Source organism: Arvicanthis niloticus, chromosome 23 (assembly GCF_011762505.2).
Source record: "Arvicanthis niloticus isolate mArvNil1 chromosome 23, mArvNil1.pat.X, whole genome shotgun sequence".
NCBI classification, from domain to species: Eukaryota; Metazoa; Chordata; class Mammalia; order Rodentia; family Muridae; genus Arvicanthis; species Arvicanthis niloticus.
Genome location: NC_133430.1, coordinates 15,988,283 through 16,005,445, shown reverse-complemented (window position 1 = coordinate 16,005,445; position 17,163 = coordinate 15,988,283). Strand labels below are relative to the sequence as shown.

The following is a 17,163-nucleotide window of genomic DNA, read 5'->3' as shown; positions in this document are numbered from 1 at the left end:
TCAAGGAGGCTGGGAAGCCTGTAGGAGCCTGCAAGTGCACAGAGGCACTTGGCTGGTGCGAGGAAGAAACCAGAGCACCGGGGACTTGCAATGTCTATTTCACTGGACAGATTGTGTCCCTAACAGCTTCATACGGACAGATCAGATGCACAGATGTCTCAAAGGGAAATTGCCTTCTACTCTGACTGCTACTGCTGGCCTGGGGCACTCTGTCCTGAGGACCAGTAAGGAAGAGATGTCCCTGGCTAAGGCACGTGCCCAGCAGCTCTGCACAACCGAGATACAGGGAGTGAGCAGCTTCCAGCCTGTCATTAAGAGACTGGGGGGAGTTGAGATGGGTCAGAGGTGTCTAGCCCCAGCAAAGAGTCCTGGTGCCTGGCTCCTTAGGGAGCTCTGAGGTAGCTGGTTCTGCTAACAGATAGTTGGGGCCTTGCTGTGTACCCTCAGCAGCAAGGTTCTTGTTCCCAGGAGCACTGATAATTTGGGAGCCCAGCTATTGACTTCTCCTGGACTAGTCCCCCAAACACTTAGCATGGGGGCCACCCCCAACTTACAATAGGAGTGGGAGGCCAAGGTGATGGTTTTGCTCTCAGGGGGAAAAAACAGACTCAAAGGGAGGGTGGATGACCAGACTGGCTCGGACATCTCAATACATAGGCTATGACCTTGCTTTCAGTTTTTATGTTTGGTCTCCTTGTTGTTCCCCTTGGTGTATGCCACCATCCTGTCATTGAAACCGACTCTGCAGAGGCACCTGTATCTGCTGCTGCCCTGCTTAGCCCTTTGCACAGGGCGCTCTCACCCCTCAACCTGGTGTCCTAGAACTTGCCTATGTCTCCTGAAGTTCTCATCTCCGATAAAACTGGTCCTCCAGTTATGTCTCCCCTGTGTTATTCCTCCCAGGAACACACACTGCTAATGAACCTGCCTGGCTGGCTCCTGCCGGGTTGGCCCTCTAGCATGCCACCCAGAGTGAGTCTATGGCACGTTCCATAAAAGCAGCATCATTTGACTTTAGGCGTCCTGGAGTCAGCTCAGTAAACTACAGTCAGTGAACCAGGTTACCTGCATCTGCAATCTTCTTGGAGAGCACAGAGCATGGCCCCACCCACTCATTTGCATACCAAGTCACCCTGTAAGAGTATCAAAGGACTGGGACAAACTGGAGATATTTATTATCCTTTCAAATAAATAAGGGGCACCATTCTTTTATGTTCCCTTAGGATACAAGGGAGGAGGAGAGTAGAGTCCTTACAGGAAGCTAAGGGCCCAAGGTGATGTGGCTGCAGGGTCAAGGTACAGGATGAAAGAGAAACAGAAGGAAGATGCTGAGAGCCACCTAGAACAGTGGCTCTCAACCTCCCTAACGCTGCAACCCTTTAATCTAATTCTTCATGTCGTGATGACCTCAACCATAAAATTATTTTCATTGCTACTTCATAACTGTAACTTTACTACTGTTATGAATCATAATTTAAATATCTGATATACAACCCCCAGGTTGAGAACCACTGACCTAGAGTGTGAACCAAAGGCAGAGAACATGAACACATTCTCTAGTGGCTGGCACAAACCAATGCTGCCTTTTACTAAACTCCTTGGGTTCTAGCCTAAAGGTACCATGGGCTATAGCTATATAAGTCACACATTTGAAACTTTGGACCTTGACATGTGAGAATCAGAGAAAAATGGTAGCTATGGAGTGAAAGGGCCCCGTCTATATCCCATGTCCAGAACAACTACAATCCAGGAAACCTATCTCCCAAGGTGCACATGGGAAGCTGAGGGCCCTGTCACATGGAGTGACAGGGGCTGCAAGGTTGAGTAGGCTCTGGAAAGAATCCTCAAAGCCCCCTTTCCAGCTCATCAGGAGAAAGGGCCAATGAAGCTGAGGTCTTCTTGGTCAGGCTAAGAATGTGCAGGGTGAAGCCGGAACCGTGCCACTTCTGGATCAGACAGGCCCACTCAAAGTCACTCTGATCCCCAGCCCACCTCAGAATTTTATGCCTCAGGGCGCTTTGTGGCCTAGAAACAGTCACAAGAGAAGACACTCTGACCGGCTCTTGCCTTTATCATTCCCAGCTCCCAGCACCAAGGCGGAATCTGGCCTTGTGCTTTACAACCAGGAAGAGAGAGGAGGAAGCAGTGAACAAACACCCTTTTGTAGGAGTAAGAAAGCAGATCAGACGCCACATTTCATTCAGAGATGAAATGATCTGGGTAAGAAAGGAAAGGGCGTGTCATAAGCAAGACATGACTGTCTGTCTATCTGTCTCCCCGTGTGTGTGTGTGTGTGTGTGTGTGTGTGTGTGTGTGTGTGTGTGTGTTTGTGTTTTGCTGGGGATGGAACCTGGATTCTCTTTTAAGCAATGTTTTACTGCTAGGCCCCTCTACTTAACTGAACACAATTTTCATAGGTTCAATAGGTATATTTTTAAAATCTGGCAAATAATAAAATCTGGCAAATAAATGTTTTTGTTAAAACCTTAATCTCCTGTGTTCCACAGCCTGCAAGAACATCTCCTGATGGTACATGTGACACACACCTGTCTAACACTGCCCTTGTTGCAGGTCTCAGTGGGCAAGTGCGGGGACCTGTGTCAGGATGGGACTGTCCCAAACCACCTGGTCTCAGCAAAGGAAGAAGGTTCAGAGTGGACAGCTGGAGAAGCTGTAACAAGCCCTGAAGGGATGACGGCAGAAGTCCAGGCAACAAAGCCTTCTGGGGCCTTGAGGAAGGCTGCTGCTTGCTCAGCTGGAGCTGGCTGATGCTTAGGCCAGCTCTTTCCTCTCAGGCAGAAACAAGCCTCACCAGGGAATTTAGTATCCAAGAAGCCTGGAGGGAGACTGAGCTGTGCTGTTTCTAAAGGCATCGCCGTGACCCACAAACTTCTGAAACTTGCCTAAGAGGGGCCTTCAGGATTGCTACACCATTCTTTTGAGCAGCTCAGTGTCAGCATATCTTTAACTGTCCCTAAACAGCTGGTGTCCAGGATGGATGGAAGAGGAAGCATGAGAGGGAGGGGCTCTTCCAAGGAGTTCAGGGCTGATTCCAGAAGGCCTTCTCCAAGACCCTCGGGGACAATGAGTCATGTAAACACCTCTTCCATGTGACATCTGAGGGACACTAGGACCCTGCCTACCGATTCAGGGGAAGTTCACTGGGGCGTGGCAAGGGTGATTATGCCCACTGGGACTTGCCTGGGGTCCTCCACAGGTATCTTTGTGTGGCTAAGTAGCTACTGTCTGCTATGGAAACCCTGACACACCATGACAGCTGCAGAAGCTGCAGGTAATTCAGACTCGGGTCCCCTTTTGGCAATCTGGACGTGCTAGGCAAGGGTGGCATGCAATGCAGTCAACAGCATCTCCTTCCCTCACTTCCCACACAGGGCTGGCCACACCCACTCTGGCATACTCCTGGGTACCATCACTGGGTGGACCGAGGGACCTTCCTTGGGATAAGAAGCTTCTAGAAATTTCCTAGAGTTGGCAGTGGCTCTGAGGGATGGAGCCCCATAGTGCCTATAGCACAGGGTCTCTGGATGGCTGGCTCTTCAGGACCTTTTAAAATCTATCTACTGTATACTATACACCTCTTTCAACTCAGGTCATCTCTGCCTAACCCAGAAATAACAATAAATACCAGAAGACAGACACTGGGTACCCATCTCAGCTCTGCCCCACGGCCTGGCACAGAGTGACAATATGAGGAGCAGTGGATTACCTGATGTGCCCGCAGAGAAGTTCTTGAGTGAGGGTCTCTGGACCACCGTGTAGGACTCTCCCACCACAAAAACCTTGTACAGTACAGCATTGTGGTTGATGAAGTTCTGGACCACACAGGGGGGTTGGATGGCATTCAGGCCCTCTTGGTTGAACACAATGGCCATCTGGGGAAACAAAAAACAAAGGCTGTATCAGAGTCCGTCAACTTCTAGTCTCCACCACAGTGGCTTGTCACCTTCATGGGCAACCCTACCATGACCTCTCCCTGGCCCTGTGGTGAAGAGCTGGTGCCCAAGAAGGAAGGGGGCTCCTCCGTGGAGTCCAAGGCTGCTCTCCAGAGGGCCCCCTCTAATACCCTCAGAAACAATGAGACCCTCTTTGAGGATACCCAAAGAGTTTCAAGGCAGAGCAAGCAGGCAGTGTGCAGGGACACCTGTGAACTTAGCATCTGTGCTGTTCGAGTTGAGAAACCTTGAATCCACTGGGTCTGCCACATAAAGCTGAGCAGACTGTGAACTCCAGAGCTCCTGAGAGCATCAGTCACTGTAATTCTGGGGAATGGGGCTGCCTACGTTGGGTGCTACTGGTTGCTTATAACACCTGGAGGCTCTTCCACAAGGACCCAAAAGGAAGAAGACAGGAAGCAGACGCTACCAGGCAGGAGTAGGAGGCCTTTGGTCAGAGTTGCCTCTTGTTATAATTTTACTATAAGCACTGGGTGCTATCTTTACAGTTCCTGAGATGGGCACACTGCCACACCTTTAAAGAAACTGAAGCTCCATATGCTTCAATGAGCAATCTGCAGGAGAGTGAAAGACTGGGCTAGAACTGGGTCTGCCTGGCACCTTGATACGCCCTATCACATAATCACATGATACCCAGCCAACTGGAATACAACTTTGTCCTCGCCTCAAGCTCCTCTGGGGATGAACTTGCTGAAGGAGGCTCTGATGGGGGCTCAGTGTGGTGGGGAGGTCCTCTTCTCCATCACAAGCTGGCTATGGAGTCTGGTATGACCAGCCGTGAGGATGATGGGATGGGGGTGGGGGTTGCCCCAGCTTACATGAAGTAGTGGCTTGAGCTAGGTCAGTCACCACATAGCCAGGAGAAAGCCCAGGCAAGCTAATGGGGCTGGAAAGATGGCCACCTGACCAACTGTCAGCCTCACGTCAGCCATCATAGAGCCACTGTGTGCCTGAAGCTCAGCTGAGCAGGACAGAAGCCAAAATCTGAGCCATGTGGAAACACCAGTGTGTGCTGTGACGGGAGTGAGGTGTCAGGAGATGTCCTCTCAACCAAGAATGAGGCAAGTGTGGGGAGCAGCTAAGAACATAGATGCTGTAGGCCTGACAGGCTGAAGACCCTGGTGCTAGGACACACCACCCAGCACAGGCCAGCTAAGGCCCACTCTTCTTGCTATAAGCATGTCTACTAGCTAGTGTGGGTTATGTAGCTTCTGTAAGTGGGAAGGCAGGGAGAGAGGGAGGGAGGGAGGGAGAGAGAGAGGGAGAAAAGGAAGCAGGGAGGGAGGGAGGGAGGGAGAGAGAGAGAAAAGGAGGCAGGGAGGGAGGGAGGGAGAGAGGGAGAGAGGGAGAGAGGGAGAGAGAGAGGGAAGGAGAGAGACAGAGAAGAAGGAAGGGAAGACTGACTGCCCCATGGAGCTCATGTGTGTGCACTGGGTTCCAGGTCCATAGAAGCAAACAGATCAGTGAGGGCTGATGGTGGAGCTGGGGGAGGCAGAGGCATGGATCACCAGGCTGGGATATACGTGAGAACCCCATGAAAAGCCTCCCCCCCTTTGCAGCCTCATTTCCACCCTCACAGCACTCGATGTCACTGGATACCCCTGAAAGATAGGAGGCACTGGTCCCCCACTCCACAGAAGATATTCTCTGAAGTGACAAACTTCCTGCCTCCCTCCTCCCGATCCCCAAGAGCAATGGGTCTTCATGTACCCAAGGATAGGGTGCACACTACTGGCTGGGACTGGGAGAATGCCTGGTGCAGGCATAGCAACAGAGGACATGCATGCGTGTGTGTGTGTGTGTGTGTGTGTGTGTGTGTGTGTGTGTGCGTGCGTGTGTGCATGCGTGCCTCTGCACATACCTGGGAACCAGATGGCCTCCCTGGGAAATGACGACCTCGCCTAGGGGGTTGGTTGACTTCAGTGACTCAACAGTGTCCCAATCTGAATCCTTAAATCCCACCCTTGGAGCAGCTGTTCCTACAACAGTGAATCTAACAATCACGCTGAGCCAAGCTCCATGGCAAGCTACACAGTAACTCCCTCATCCCATAACTGTCAAATCCCCAATGATAAAATGTGGGCAGACGCTCAGAGAGGCAGAGTAACTAACTGGAGGTGCACATCAGGCAATGAATAGCTGTGTGCTATCCCAAGGCTGGGTTCTCCGATGTCACAGAGGAGCTGCTCGGTGGTGACAGGGATGTGCCTGCTCTACAGCCTGCCTGCTTTCTGCCTGGCTTACTCATGAAACACATCTCGGGGTGTTGCTGCAGCTGGGAACCCAAGCAGCCAGGATACCCCCGCATGGCTCTTGACATTAGCAGACAGCTGTCCTTGCAGCTGATGATGACTTCCCATGGCAGGGCCACCCCCTGGCACAGCCTGTCCCCTGGCATTCTGATACTGTTTATAGACATTTCCCCTAAACATCTGCCAGGAGATGAGAATGACCTAGATCTGGAAAAAGTCATGGCATCTGGGCTTCCATTTTTAGTCTTCTCTAGGAGAGCACTTCTGTCAGTAGGGTTATCCAGGCGGGCTTTCCCCACAAGGCTACTTAGCTCACCCTTGAGAATGTGGGGCCTTGCTAAGAACACTACAGGGACCCAAGGGTCCTCTGCACAGCCACTAAGTCCTTACGTGCTTACTGTCTCCATATCCCAAAAGCGTTGACTCTCCAGACACTCTGTACTGGCACTGGGGAGAGACTCCTTGACACTAAGGTACAGAGGGCAACCATGCAGAAGGAAGGATCTCAGCACTGGAGGTGTGGGCTCTATCCTCAAATCTCCTCTGAACCAGCAGGACTGAGACATTCCTCTCAAAAGCCTCTTTGGGAGTGATAGGAGCCAGCACCCATCACTGATGGACCTCAGGCCAGAAAACCAAGGACACATCAGTCTGGTGTGATTTCTGTCGGCTCTGCTACAAACTGCATACATGTGTCTACCAAACACATGCATGGAGGCTTTTACCCAGTGGGATGGCATCTGTAGTGTATGGCTTCGATGAGGTCTCAAGGATGGGTCTCTCTTGAGAGCCCTCAGGAGAGTGCACTATCTCCTCTCAGACATGCAAAGCCAGATGTGAGGGTGCACCAAAAGGGTGGCCCACGGTATGCTCTTACCAGAAGCAGCTTGCAGCTCTCTGAGCTACAAGCTGCTATGTGTGCCCAGCTGGCAGCCTGCACAGCATCCCAGAAAGACTGAGCCAGGCTCCAAGGTGGGGGAAGGAAGCCTTAAAAATAGAGGCAGAAAGTGGGGTGAAGTGGGAGACAGGACAGAGCCACAGCGGTTCTTCTGCTGAGCTACACCCCAAGGCGTGGCTACTCAGAGCCAGACAGTGAGCAGCAGGAGGCGTGGCTCTAGCAACAGAATTTAGCAGGGGCCCAGTGAGAGCAATGGGCAGACTCAGGGATGCTGCTCGGGTAGGAAAGTCTTCCACTCACCTCGTGAGAGTTGGTGCCATGGGCCACTCTGGTTTTGCAAACTATGTGGGAGAGAGAGAGAAGCAGAGAGGGGTTAGCAGGCCTGGTACCCACATGGCCAGACAAGGGGAACTGGGACCCTCCAAACAGGAAACCACCCCCCACCCTGGTCTAAGTATCAAGCAGGCCCAGCCTTGCTTAGATACTGATCTTGGGTGAGACCAGGGGTTTCAGGGTTGTAAGGAACTCTCAAAAAGGCACAAAGGGCCGTGGGGACTAAGGAGAAGACAGTTGCTGATAGTGAGTACTGTCTGTCCTCAGAGTGACATAGACACATGCCTCCAGACCAGGTAGGAAGAGTTCCTTCAGCGCAACCTGCTGAATGATGTGGGTAGAGGCGTGACCAGGGCTGTACACTCTTCTTGGCACTCAGGGCCTTCAATTGCTTCAAGCAAGCTCAAATCTGCAGGGACCTGTAAGGACTACCTCCTCCCACAGTAGCGATGTTCACCCTGGAGCCCACCGTGTACATACTGAAGGGGAAGGCCAGGCCATTCTGCTCCAGCAGCCTCATGGTGTCATCCCCACACAGGCTCGTGAGCTCCATGAAGGGCGGCGAGCAGATCCTGTCATCTAGGACAGAGGAAGTTGGGTCAGCACACTGGCCAGAGCCACCCTCTACCCCTCCCCCGCAGCTCCCAACTCCACAGCCCTGTGTGCATATGTGTACAATAAGCCCGGCACGGTTGTTCACATTTTCCGTGACTGTTTCCGTCAATATAAAATCCCTGCTGTTTTGGTTGTGAGCCTAGCCTTTAACGGCTGAACCATCTCTCCAGCCCTCTGTCAGCATAAAATTCTCGTACGCTAACTGGAAAATGTGAGGTGCACAGAAAACCCCCACGGTTTTACAGCTATAATTACTAAATTCTTAGTCTTTGAGTCTACGTTTACACACGGAGAGCTATCTAGTAGGATGCTGCTTTGTACACTGAAAATTAACCCTTGCACTGCTGTCACCTCCTTAACGCGGTACCCCTACCCCAACCATCACCACCCCACCCAGGTCCCAATCTGTATCTTGGTTTCATACAATCACAGACAATGTCGTGTGGTTAGATTTGAGCACAGGTTTCACCATACTACGGCACCCCACATGTCCCCTATAATCTGCAGAGTCACCTTCTAACCTCTCCCGGAAGCATCAGACTCCCACCTCCGAATCTCTCAGCCCTCCCTCTCCACAACAAGCTGCAGGCCTGCTATACCCACTGGTTTCCAGAAGCTATGACTGTCTCCTCTGGTGCTCCCCAGTGGATTCTTTCTTTTTAAAAAATATTTTATAGCTGAGTGTGGTAGCGCACGCCTTTAGACCCAGCACTTGTGAGGCAGAGGCAGGCAGATCTCTCTGAGTTTGAGGCCAGCCTGGTCTACAAAGTTGAGTTCTAGGATAGCCAGGGCTATCCTAAGAAACCATGTCTTGAAAACCCAAAATATAAAATAGAATGAAACAAAATAATAATTTTATCTGTGTATTTGGAGTGGGACATGCATACACCATGGCACATGTGTGCAGGGCAGAGGACAACTTGCCAGAGTTGGTTCTCTCCTGCTACCACATGGGTTCTGGGGATTGAACTCAGGTCTTCGAGCTTGGTGGCAGGCACCTTTTCCTGCTGAGCCATCTCACTGTTCCCACCCCCATGGGTTCTAACACTGTTGGGTATGGGGCAAAGCCATGGAAGCCAACTTGCTCTGGACATACTTCCTGATACTTCTGTTGAAAGGTCAGGACAAAGCAGATTATTGGTGGGAAAGCAAATGTATTTTTAATCCCTAATGATTATTTATTGTTGCTTCTTGTCATAGTCCTCATCGCTGAAATGACTGTGTGCTCCCAGGAGGTGAGACCACCCTGTACTGGGCACAGATACCTGGAAAGGCTGAGTGTTAGTGGGAATAGGGACAGCTTGCTACCCACAGACTTGGAAACCAAGGCCAGAGTAAGCCAGCAAGTGCTATTGTCTCATGAGCACATTAAAGCAAGATCCAGCCTCCCCTTCCTCATGGAAAACTACAAACACAACGAACATATTAAGAGTGCTTAATCTCCCTTCTCAGCTCATTCTCCTTAGGCAAAGTCCAAACTCCAAGTAGGCACAATGGTTTAGGGCTGCAGTTCCCTGGGGACCCTGGGAGGGGGCTGGAAGCCAGCATCTGTAGACTGCTGCAATCGCTCATGTGCCTTTGCCCTCAACCTGCGGCACCCAGCGTCTAGTTGTATAGATCCAACAGATGCTCAGGATCAAGTACCACCCCCGAATCCCTTGACCGTCCCAGAGAGAGCAGCGTGGAGAGCAGGCTGACTCAGTGGTTCAGCAGAAGAGATGGCAGAGAAATCAGGGTGGGGAGTTGGGAGGGGTGGGTCCTACTGCACAGCTGTAAGCCTTTACTCAAATGAGGCCTAGGTCTTCATTCCACCCAGAGCCAGAGGCCCGCAGGTGAGTAGCAGGCCCTCCTTCCACAGTTGTCTATAGAGGGAGGATTCAGACTGTACAAGAGGCTTTGTGTTGCAGAGTGCAGACCCTGCAGCCAGGGGGTGTGATGCTCACACCTGAATAACCTGGAGGATAACCTTAAGGTAGGAGATACCTGGCCCGGCAGTGGTCCAGTCACACCTCTGGCCCAGGGCTTGGCCCACTCTCCTCTTTCAGGAAGGCCCAGCTGCTGGGCTCCTACAAGGCCATGTCCTGTAGAAGTGACCAGACTTCCTCACCAGACCTTTCATGCTGGAGATCAGCATGACCTGAGGTTCTGCTTCTGAGCTCTCAGCATCTTTCCTGCTGTGGCTCACTCCGGCTTTTACGTAGCGCCTCAGATTATGGCAACACCTCAATACCCCTTGTTCTGTGCCAGACACAGTTCCACACACTTACCCTCACACTGCCCCCAAGGAAGCATCCCCCTCACCCAATTTACAAACGGGGGAAACAACAAGAGAGGTGAAGCTCTCTGCACGGAGCTCTACAGTGGGCAAGCTGTGCGGGGGGGGGGGGGGGGGGGGTTTGGCAACAGGCAGCTTGACTCAGGACTCTGTGCTTCTGCCCACAACTGCCCTTGTAGCAGTATCTGTGAAGAGGGTGGCTGATTCAGAGACTCACAACTGTACAAAATACAGAGAGTAAGCGTCAGTGGCGTGCTCAGCTACTAATGGGACACTGATGTCACCCCCAGACCATTGAGGAAGAACAGGGAGGAAGACTGTCAAAGCCAGAGGTTGGGAGGACTGAAATGACTCAGTGGGTAAGGAGTCTTGCCAGCAAGCCTGACTCCCACAAGCTGTCTTCTGAACTCCACATATGTCATGGCATGTGTGTACACCCCCCCCCCCACGCACATGTACCCACACCCATGCAATATTTTTAAAGGGGAAATGGCTATTAGGTTGCACTCTGTTGTCACAATGGTTCTAATCACTACATAATTAGGATTGATCTATACATAATTTATAAATAAATTTTTTTTGTGGTACTGAGGATTGAACTTGGAGACTCACAAATGCTTAGTACTCTGCCACTGAACCATATATCCCCAGTCCCATATGTTAGCATTCACTGTAGGGAAGTGTGACTAGAGGAAACCACAGTAAACACAGCATCCAGGACTGTCTGAGGTTTCAACCATCTCCTGGGGTATGAGAATGTATCTTCCATGGATCAGGGGTGGGGTGCTGGATGAGACAACAGAAGGCGAAAACCACACCATCATCTCCCCAAATGTTTATTTAAAAAAATGGTCTGGGAAAGGGCACAGAGTGCCCCTGAGGAGGGCCAGGGTTCAGTTCCCGGTAGTAGCTCACAATCATTTGCAACTCCAGTTCTAGGTGATCCAATGGCTCTTCTGACCTCCACAAGGCACCGGGCAAAATGCTCACACACATTTAAAAAAAAAAAAAAAAAGCTTTAAAAAATGATTTGATAAAACCCAATAGTCTTCATGGTAAAAATATCAATGAGCAAGATGCAGAAGGGGTTTCTTTAACCCCCATTGAGCCTGAGGTGAGAGCAGAAAAGGATAAGAGCCTATCTCTTCCCAGCGGTGTTTGGGAAAAACACAGACATTTCCTGAGAACAGACAGCATCCAGGCCTGGACAGACCAGAGAGTAAGAGGGGCCAAGAGAGAGGGACATGCCCGCTCACCGATGCTCTAGTTCATTTATATTAATTTGGAGATGGCTACCCACACCCTGAACTACAGACCTCTGGCTGAGTGTCCTATGTCTAACCTTGGGAGGGGACACTGGGACCTCACACCCTGCTCTGGCTCCTGTCGCCAAAGTCATTCCAGTATACCTGTGAAATCACATCGGACTAGAAACCACTACTGTTCGCATTTTGGGTTCATCCACCAGCAGCAAAAGGATAGCCTCTACTAGATTTGAGAGCCTGGGATACAGCAGCAGATAAAACAGCAGTGCCAGGTACAGAGGTCAGATATACTGGTGAGGCCCGGAAAGAAACAAAGTACCCAAGGGGAGTGCTGAGGTGTCCATGGAGGTGGGCTGTGCACGTGACCAGCATGAGGGAGAGCGGGCTGTGATCACAGCAAGTGAACACAGAACCACCTTGCTGAGAGGGACGGAGGATGGGATGAGGCCCTGCAGCATTAGGGCAGGAGCTCTGGCTGCCCAGCACCAGCAGGGGAGAGTATCAGCAGAGGTTCCTGCAGCTCAGCCATGGGAAGTACAGAGTGGCCTCGCCAGTAGAGACAGGATAAAGGAATTTTGGGTAAGCCTGGGCTGGGAGCCGGAGAGGCTATTTCTGGCTCTTGGAGGAAGGGTGCTGTTGTTGACTTATCTGTCATCTTATTTTTTGGAAGGGAGTTGGGTTAAGAGGCTTTTTTTGGTTAGGTGGTGGGTTGTCTTCCTCTGAGGGCTAAAACATCAGCCCCTGAGAAACTCTGAGCCTCCCAGCCTCCCACTCTCGTACTTCACAACAGACAGCACGAGGCAGGGATCTCACACAGGAATGCCCACTGGCATCCAGGCCACACGCAGTGTCCTGCAGTTGCAGGTGACCACAGAGTGGGGCAGGCACAGCGCAGAAGCTGAACTGCTCACCAGCTGGAACCTTTGCAAAGTGACTGAGTGAGCCAAGCTGGGGTGTTAGGAGCCTGGCATGCAGCCAGGGCCCAGCCGAGGAGACACACGGAGGAGCAGGCTCGTTCTGAGTCGTGGCCATTCACTGTCCACGTCCGGCTCTCGTTGGCTTTCCTCAGTCTGTTTCTGTTCTCATCCTCACCGTTTATTTTTTAATAGATGAATTTCCATTTTCTCCTCTGCTTTTACAGAACACCGGTGCCCACTCCACTCTCTATGACCTTGTATCCCTAGCTGCTTGACTGCTGAAATCCCACCCAACATGGTGACTGTTCTCCACCACAGCCAGATTCAAGGACATCTCTCCTACATGCAGCTCTTGCTTGTAATGAGTTGCTTCCACAGGTTGAGTCCCAGGAGTGAGTGAGGCTTGAGGGAGGGTCCAAAGGAATGGTCATTTCTCTGGTTCTTCTACGCTGTGTCCCCGAAGGATGGAAGTACTACCACATAGCACCATGAATGACCATGAATGACCATGTTTTCCCAACCCTGGCTGGTCCCCCTCTCTGGGCACTACTGTTATGAAAGGAAAGGATGAGGAGTGTGGTGAGGAATCCCATTCCTCTCTATCACCAGGCCTGGCACAGGGTAAGGCTGGGACAGAAACCTCCGGCATGACGGGCCACTAGAAGCAAAGCCCTGGTTTTGTGCTGGGACTGGTCAGGTAGCCTTCTGGAGCTTGGGTCTTGCTCAGTAGCCTGGAGTGACAACAAGCCAGCCCTGTACATGTTCAGGAGCTACAGCATAGCTGGAGGGAGGGGAAATGTGCTCTGTGCGACATGGAAGATGTGAAGCTAACCACTCTGGGGCAGCAGGCAGAGCCTGGTGGTCTGTCCTCATCTTCCCCCAGGTTCCCAGGAGGGAGGTCAGGCCAGGAGAGAGCCAGCAGTTCCTATTCCCAGTGACTAGAACTCCCAGCCTACTCCCAGGAGAGAAGGACTGCCAAGGTGCAGCAGCCCAGGCTAGAACTCCCTGTTCAGGCTGTCATTTCTAATTATAGACCCTGGACAGACCAGGGAGGGCTCCACAGGAGGCCACATGTGACCAAGCCTAGTGACCATGCAGGTTCTGTTCTATACAAATTCTGCAGGTTCAGTCAGAGTCAGGTAACTCCCCAGACTCCCCAGAGCTTGGCTTTCACAGAGTTCAGCACAATAGGCCATGTCTGTGGCTGCACCCAAGTAGGCCGGCAAGCACACAAATGAACAGCACACAAGACTATGTTCCCACCTTCCTTGCTCTGAGGGAGGAATCCACGGGAAAAGTAGGTTCCCACAAGCTCTGCTGTGTGACAGCCAGGGCCTGTCAGAACTGCGTGCAGCTTTGCCATCTCTCTCCCAGGGTCCCTGAAGTATGGAAGGAAACGGTTTCATTCAAAAGGGGTGATGAGAGAGGAGTCTACAGTGTTGCTGGCACAGGAAAGTAAGACACAGGATCAAGGTTCTCACTGAATCCTCAGAAAACAAGTATTCACACAGAACCAGGTCTTAGGTCCTCCTCGCTGTGTGTGCTGGACCCTAGGGACCCCTTCCTGGCCTGGGGAACTCTTGCTTGTCACTTTTCTGTTCCCATGGAAGAGAAGGAACCCTACTGTTGTGCCCTTACTCACCCATTTTACCACAAGAACAGGATCCCTGTCTGACTTGGCTAGGCTCCAACAGGTGGGAGGAGGACCCAGGCCACCCAGGTCTGCATCCCAGTTCCACCCCTCTTTATCAGCTCATTTGAAACTTTACTTCTCTGTGCCTCAGTTTCCCTACAATGAGGTCAAGACAAAAACAGTACCTGCTCCTCTCCCCAGCATGGAGAGAACGCATTTAAATGCTGAAAGGATTTAAATTACAAAAGGGACACAGAGTCACCTCTTGTCATCTTTGCTTTAACCCTTTTCTGTCTGGTAGGATAATCTGTTAAAGGTGTGGAACCTATTCTACTGCCTGGCTTGCAGGGCCTGCTGCCTCAGCGGGAGCTGAAGAGGTGCCGGTTCAAGTTCTGATAAGAACATACCAAGAACTTGTAGTGTTATTATCTTGTGTGTGTGTGTGTGTGTGTGTGTGTGTGTGTGTGTGTGTGTGTGTGTTATACACACATGGTGCTGGAGGCAATCACTGTGCCTTCCTCAATCACTCTCCAACTTATTTTTTTGACACAGGGTCTCTCTTTGAACCTGAAACTCACCAATTCAATTAGACTGACTTGCCAGCAGGCTCCAAGGATCCATCTGTCTGTACCTCCTGCCCTCAGTACTGGAGTTAAGGCTGCACACTGCTGTGTCTGCTTTGATGTGGGTGCTAGGGGTTTGAACTTGGGGCCCCATGCCTATGGAGCACACTGAGCCACCTTTCCAGTCCTGGCTGTTCTGTCACTGTCAGCCCAGGCTGCTGCCATTGGCAGGATTGAGCTGGGAGTGAGCCATGTTGGAGATGCTCAGCAGAATGGATCAAATTCGGGGAGACATGGCACAAGCTCAGCACTGACATCTTTGTAGCTTAGGGCCAGGAGAGTGTGGAGAAGAAGCTATCTCTGGGAAGAAGATCCCCCAAAGTAAAATGTGACATTGGTGACGAGCATTGCCTGAGGCCCCAGAGCCAGCCTTGTCACTGCCACCTGTGCCTCCAGTCAGGTCACCACACTTGTCTCTTCTCTGGTCCCCCTCATCTATAATATGGGACAATTATGCCACCCACCTCTTGGGCTGCTGAAGGAACATAGGAGGCTACACTCGTGCAGGGCATTTGGAAAAGTTCAAAGCAAGCTAGCCCTGTTCCGATGTGATAGCACCCTCTATAGGGCACCTGGAATGCCCCAGCCTCAACTCACTCGCAAAGTATCATCTAGGCCTGCTCTCTTAGGACATCAGACAAGGCAGCCACAGTGGTCTCAGTACTGGGACTTCATCCCAACTGCCCCTGGGTGTTCCTGGAATTCACAATCAGGAAACTGCTCCCTGAGCCTGTCACCCATTAACCGTATTCTTTTCCCCACAGCCTTCTACCCCACACCTGCAGCTCCCTGGCATCTCCTCAGCTTGCTTCTCATGCTCTCCCGACACTGAAGTGGCTCACACTAAAGGGCTGTGCCCAGTTCCTGAAGCTCACGTGGAAGTCTCAATCCTCTCAGCTCGGGACTGTAGAAGAGAGGGTCTCTTTAATGAGGTATCCAGGTAAAACAAAGTCATCAGGGTTGGTTCTGGTCCAAAACAGCTGGTGTCCTCGTGAGAGGCCTTTAGAGCTGAGCCTGGTGGCACAAGCCTACAATCCCAGCTACTCAGGGGGTTAAGGAGAGGGATCACAGGCTCAACAGACCCTGCCTGAAAATTTAAAAAAAGAGCTGAGGTACCAAATGATAAGAGCACATGTTATCTTGAGAACTATTTACTATACATGCAGTCATTGTAAGTCCTAAGAGGGCAACTGGCTGGGGTCATTTGGAGCCAGCAGGGGATGAAGGGAGCATTCCACAGCGGCCACAGCTGGTGTTCTGCTCCCTAGAGACTCAGAGGCCCTGAGGCCTCCTGTCTCATCACCCTCCCTACAGACAGCTATGTCCCAACTTGGCCCCCTGGCTACAGGTAAGGTATTGTGGAAGGATGCTACAGCAACAGGGGGGACAGGGCTAGAGCAAATAAACATGCAGGTGCATGGCCTGGGGAAGCACACTAGAGTCAGTCTCATGAGAGGTTTTCCTCCAGACCAGGCTGGTGACCTGTCTCTGTTTCCTGGAGCCAGGCAGCTATTCGCACCACTGGAATGTTCAGAGCCCAGGAGTGAAGGAGCCAGACACAGGCTGGGACAGGGCCAGACATTCCTGAACCCTGACCAGCTGCTGTAAATGCGGGTTAGCTCCGTGGCAGCTGTCCCCACTGATTTACAGCCCCTCTGGACCCTAGCGGGGGCTCCCCCGACTCTCAGGTTCAACTCCCAAACTGCAGCAGCCCCTGTGTTTCCAAGATGCATAAAACATGATGATTGGAGTGCTGTCTCGGCAGGATGCGCCAAGAAGCAGAGACATTAGCCTGGCCTCAGCACAGAGACAATGCTCTTTTGCACTGGAGAAATGGTTTTTAAACAGTTTCCTCCATTCCAACGGGATTCTAAAAAGTCAATAAGAAAAAGAGTAACAACTTTTTTTTTTCTAAAACCAAAAGAAGGGTGAGCTCTATGGAGGATTCGTTTGAGCAGAAATACAAATGGCCACTGAGCACAGTAAGAGGTGCTGGACCTGTCTAATCACGGTGTTAGATGAGGCAGTGCGGTCTCCCCGAGACAGGGCTGCTGTGCTTAGACTTGAACTGTCAAGGGTAATAGAGCAAGATCTGCCAATGTGAGCATGCCTGGAACCTTCAAGCAAGAAACCCCACCTCCGGGGGAAACGTTTGTATAGAAATATACAGAAACATAGTTTAAACAACTACAGCAACAAACAAACAAAAAACCCAACAACAACAACAAAACAAAAAAAACCCCACAAATCCAAACAAAGCTGAATAACACTATGCACCCAAATAATCAAAAAAAAAAAAAAAAATGATGACTGACTGGTTCAAATATCGAATATGATATTGTTATCAAAAAAGGCAGGGCCACTCTCCCTTGTTTTTG

General features: G+C 51.2%; 1 protein-coding gene across 4 annotated transcripts in view; it reads right to left on the bottom strand.

The window, feature by feature from the left end:
* Itpk1 (inositol-tetrakisphosphate 1-kinase) overlaps window positions 1–17,163 on the bottom strand; it is a 135,418-nt gene that overhangs the window by 13,359 nt on the left and 104,896 nt on the right. For all 4 annotated transcript variants that reach the window (XM_076921349.1, XM_076921350.1, XM_076921351.1 and 1 more), the window contains 3 exons: window positions 7,938–8,036; window positions 7,425–7,465; window positions 3,728–3,893 (listed from right to left, as the gene is read on the bottom strand). In XM_076921349.1, the coding sequence (XP_076777464.1) occupies window positions 3,728–3,893; window positions 7,425–7,465; window positions 7,938–8,036 (306 nt within the window). The remainder of the gene's footprint in view (window positions 1–3,727; window positions 3,894–7,424; window positions 7,466–7,937; window positions 8,037–17,163) is intronic.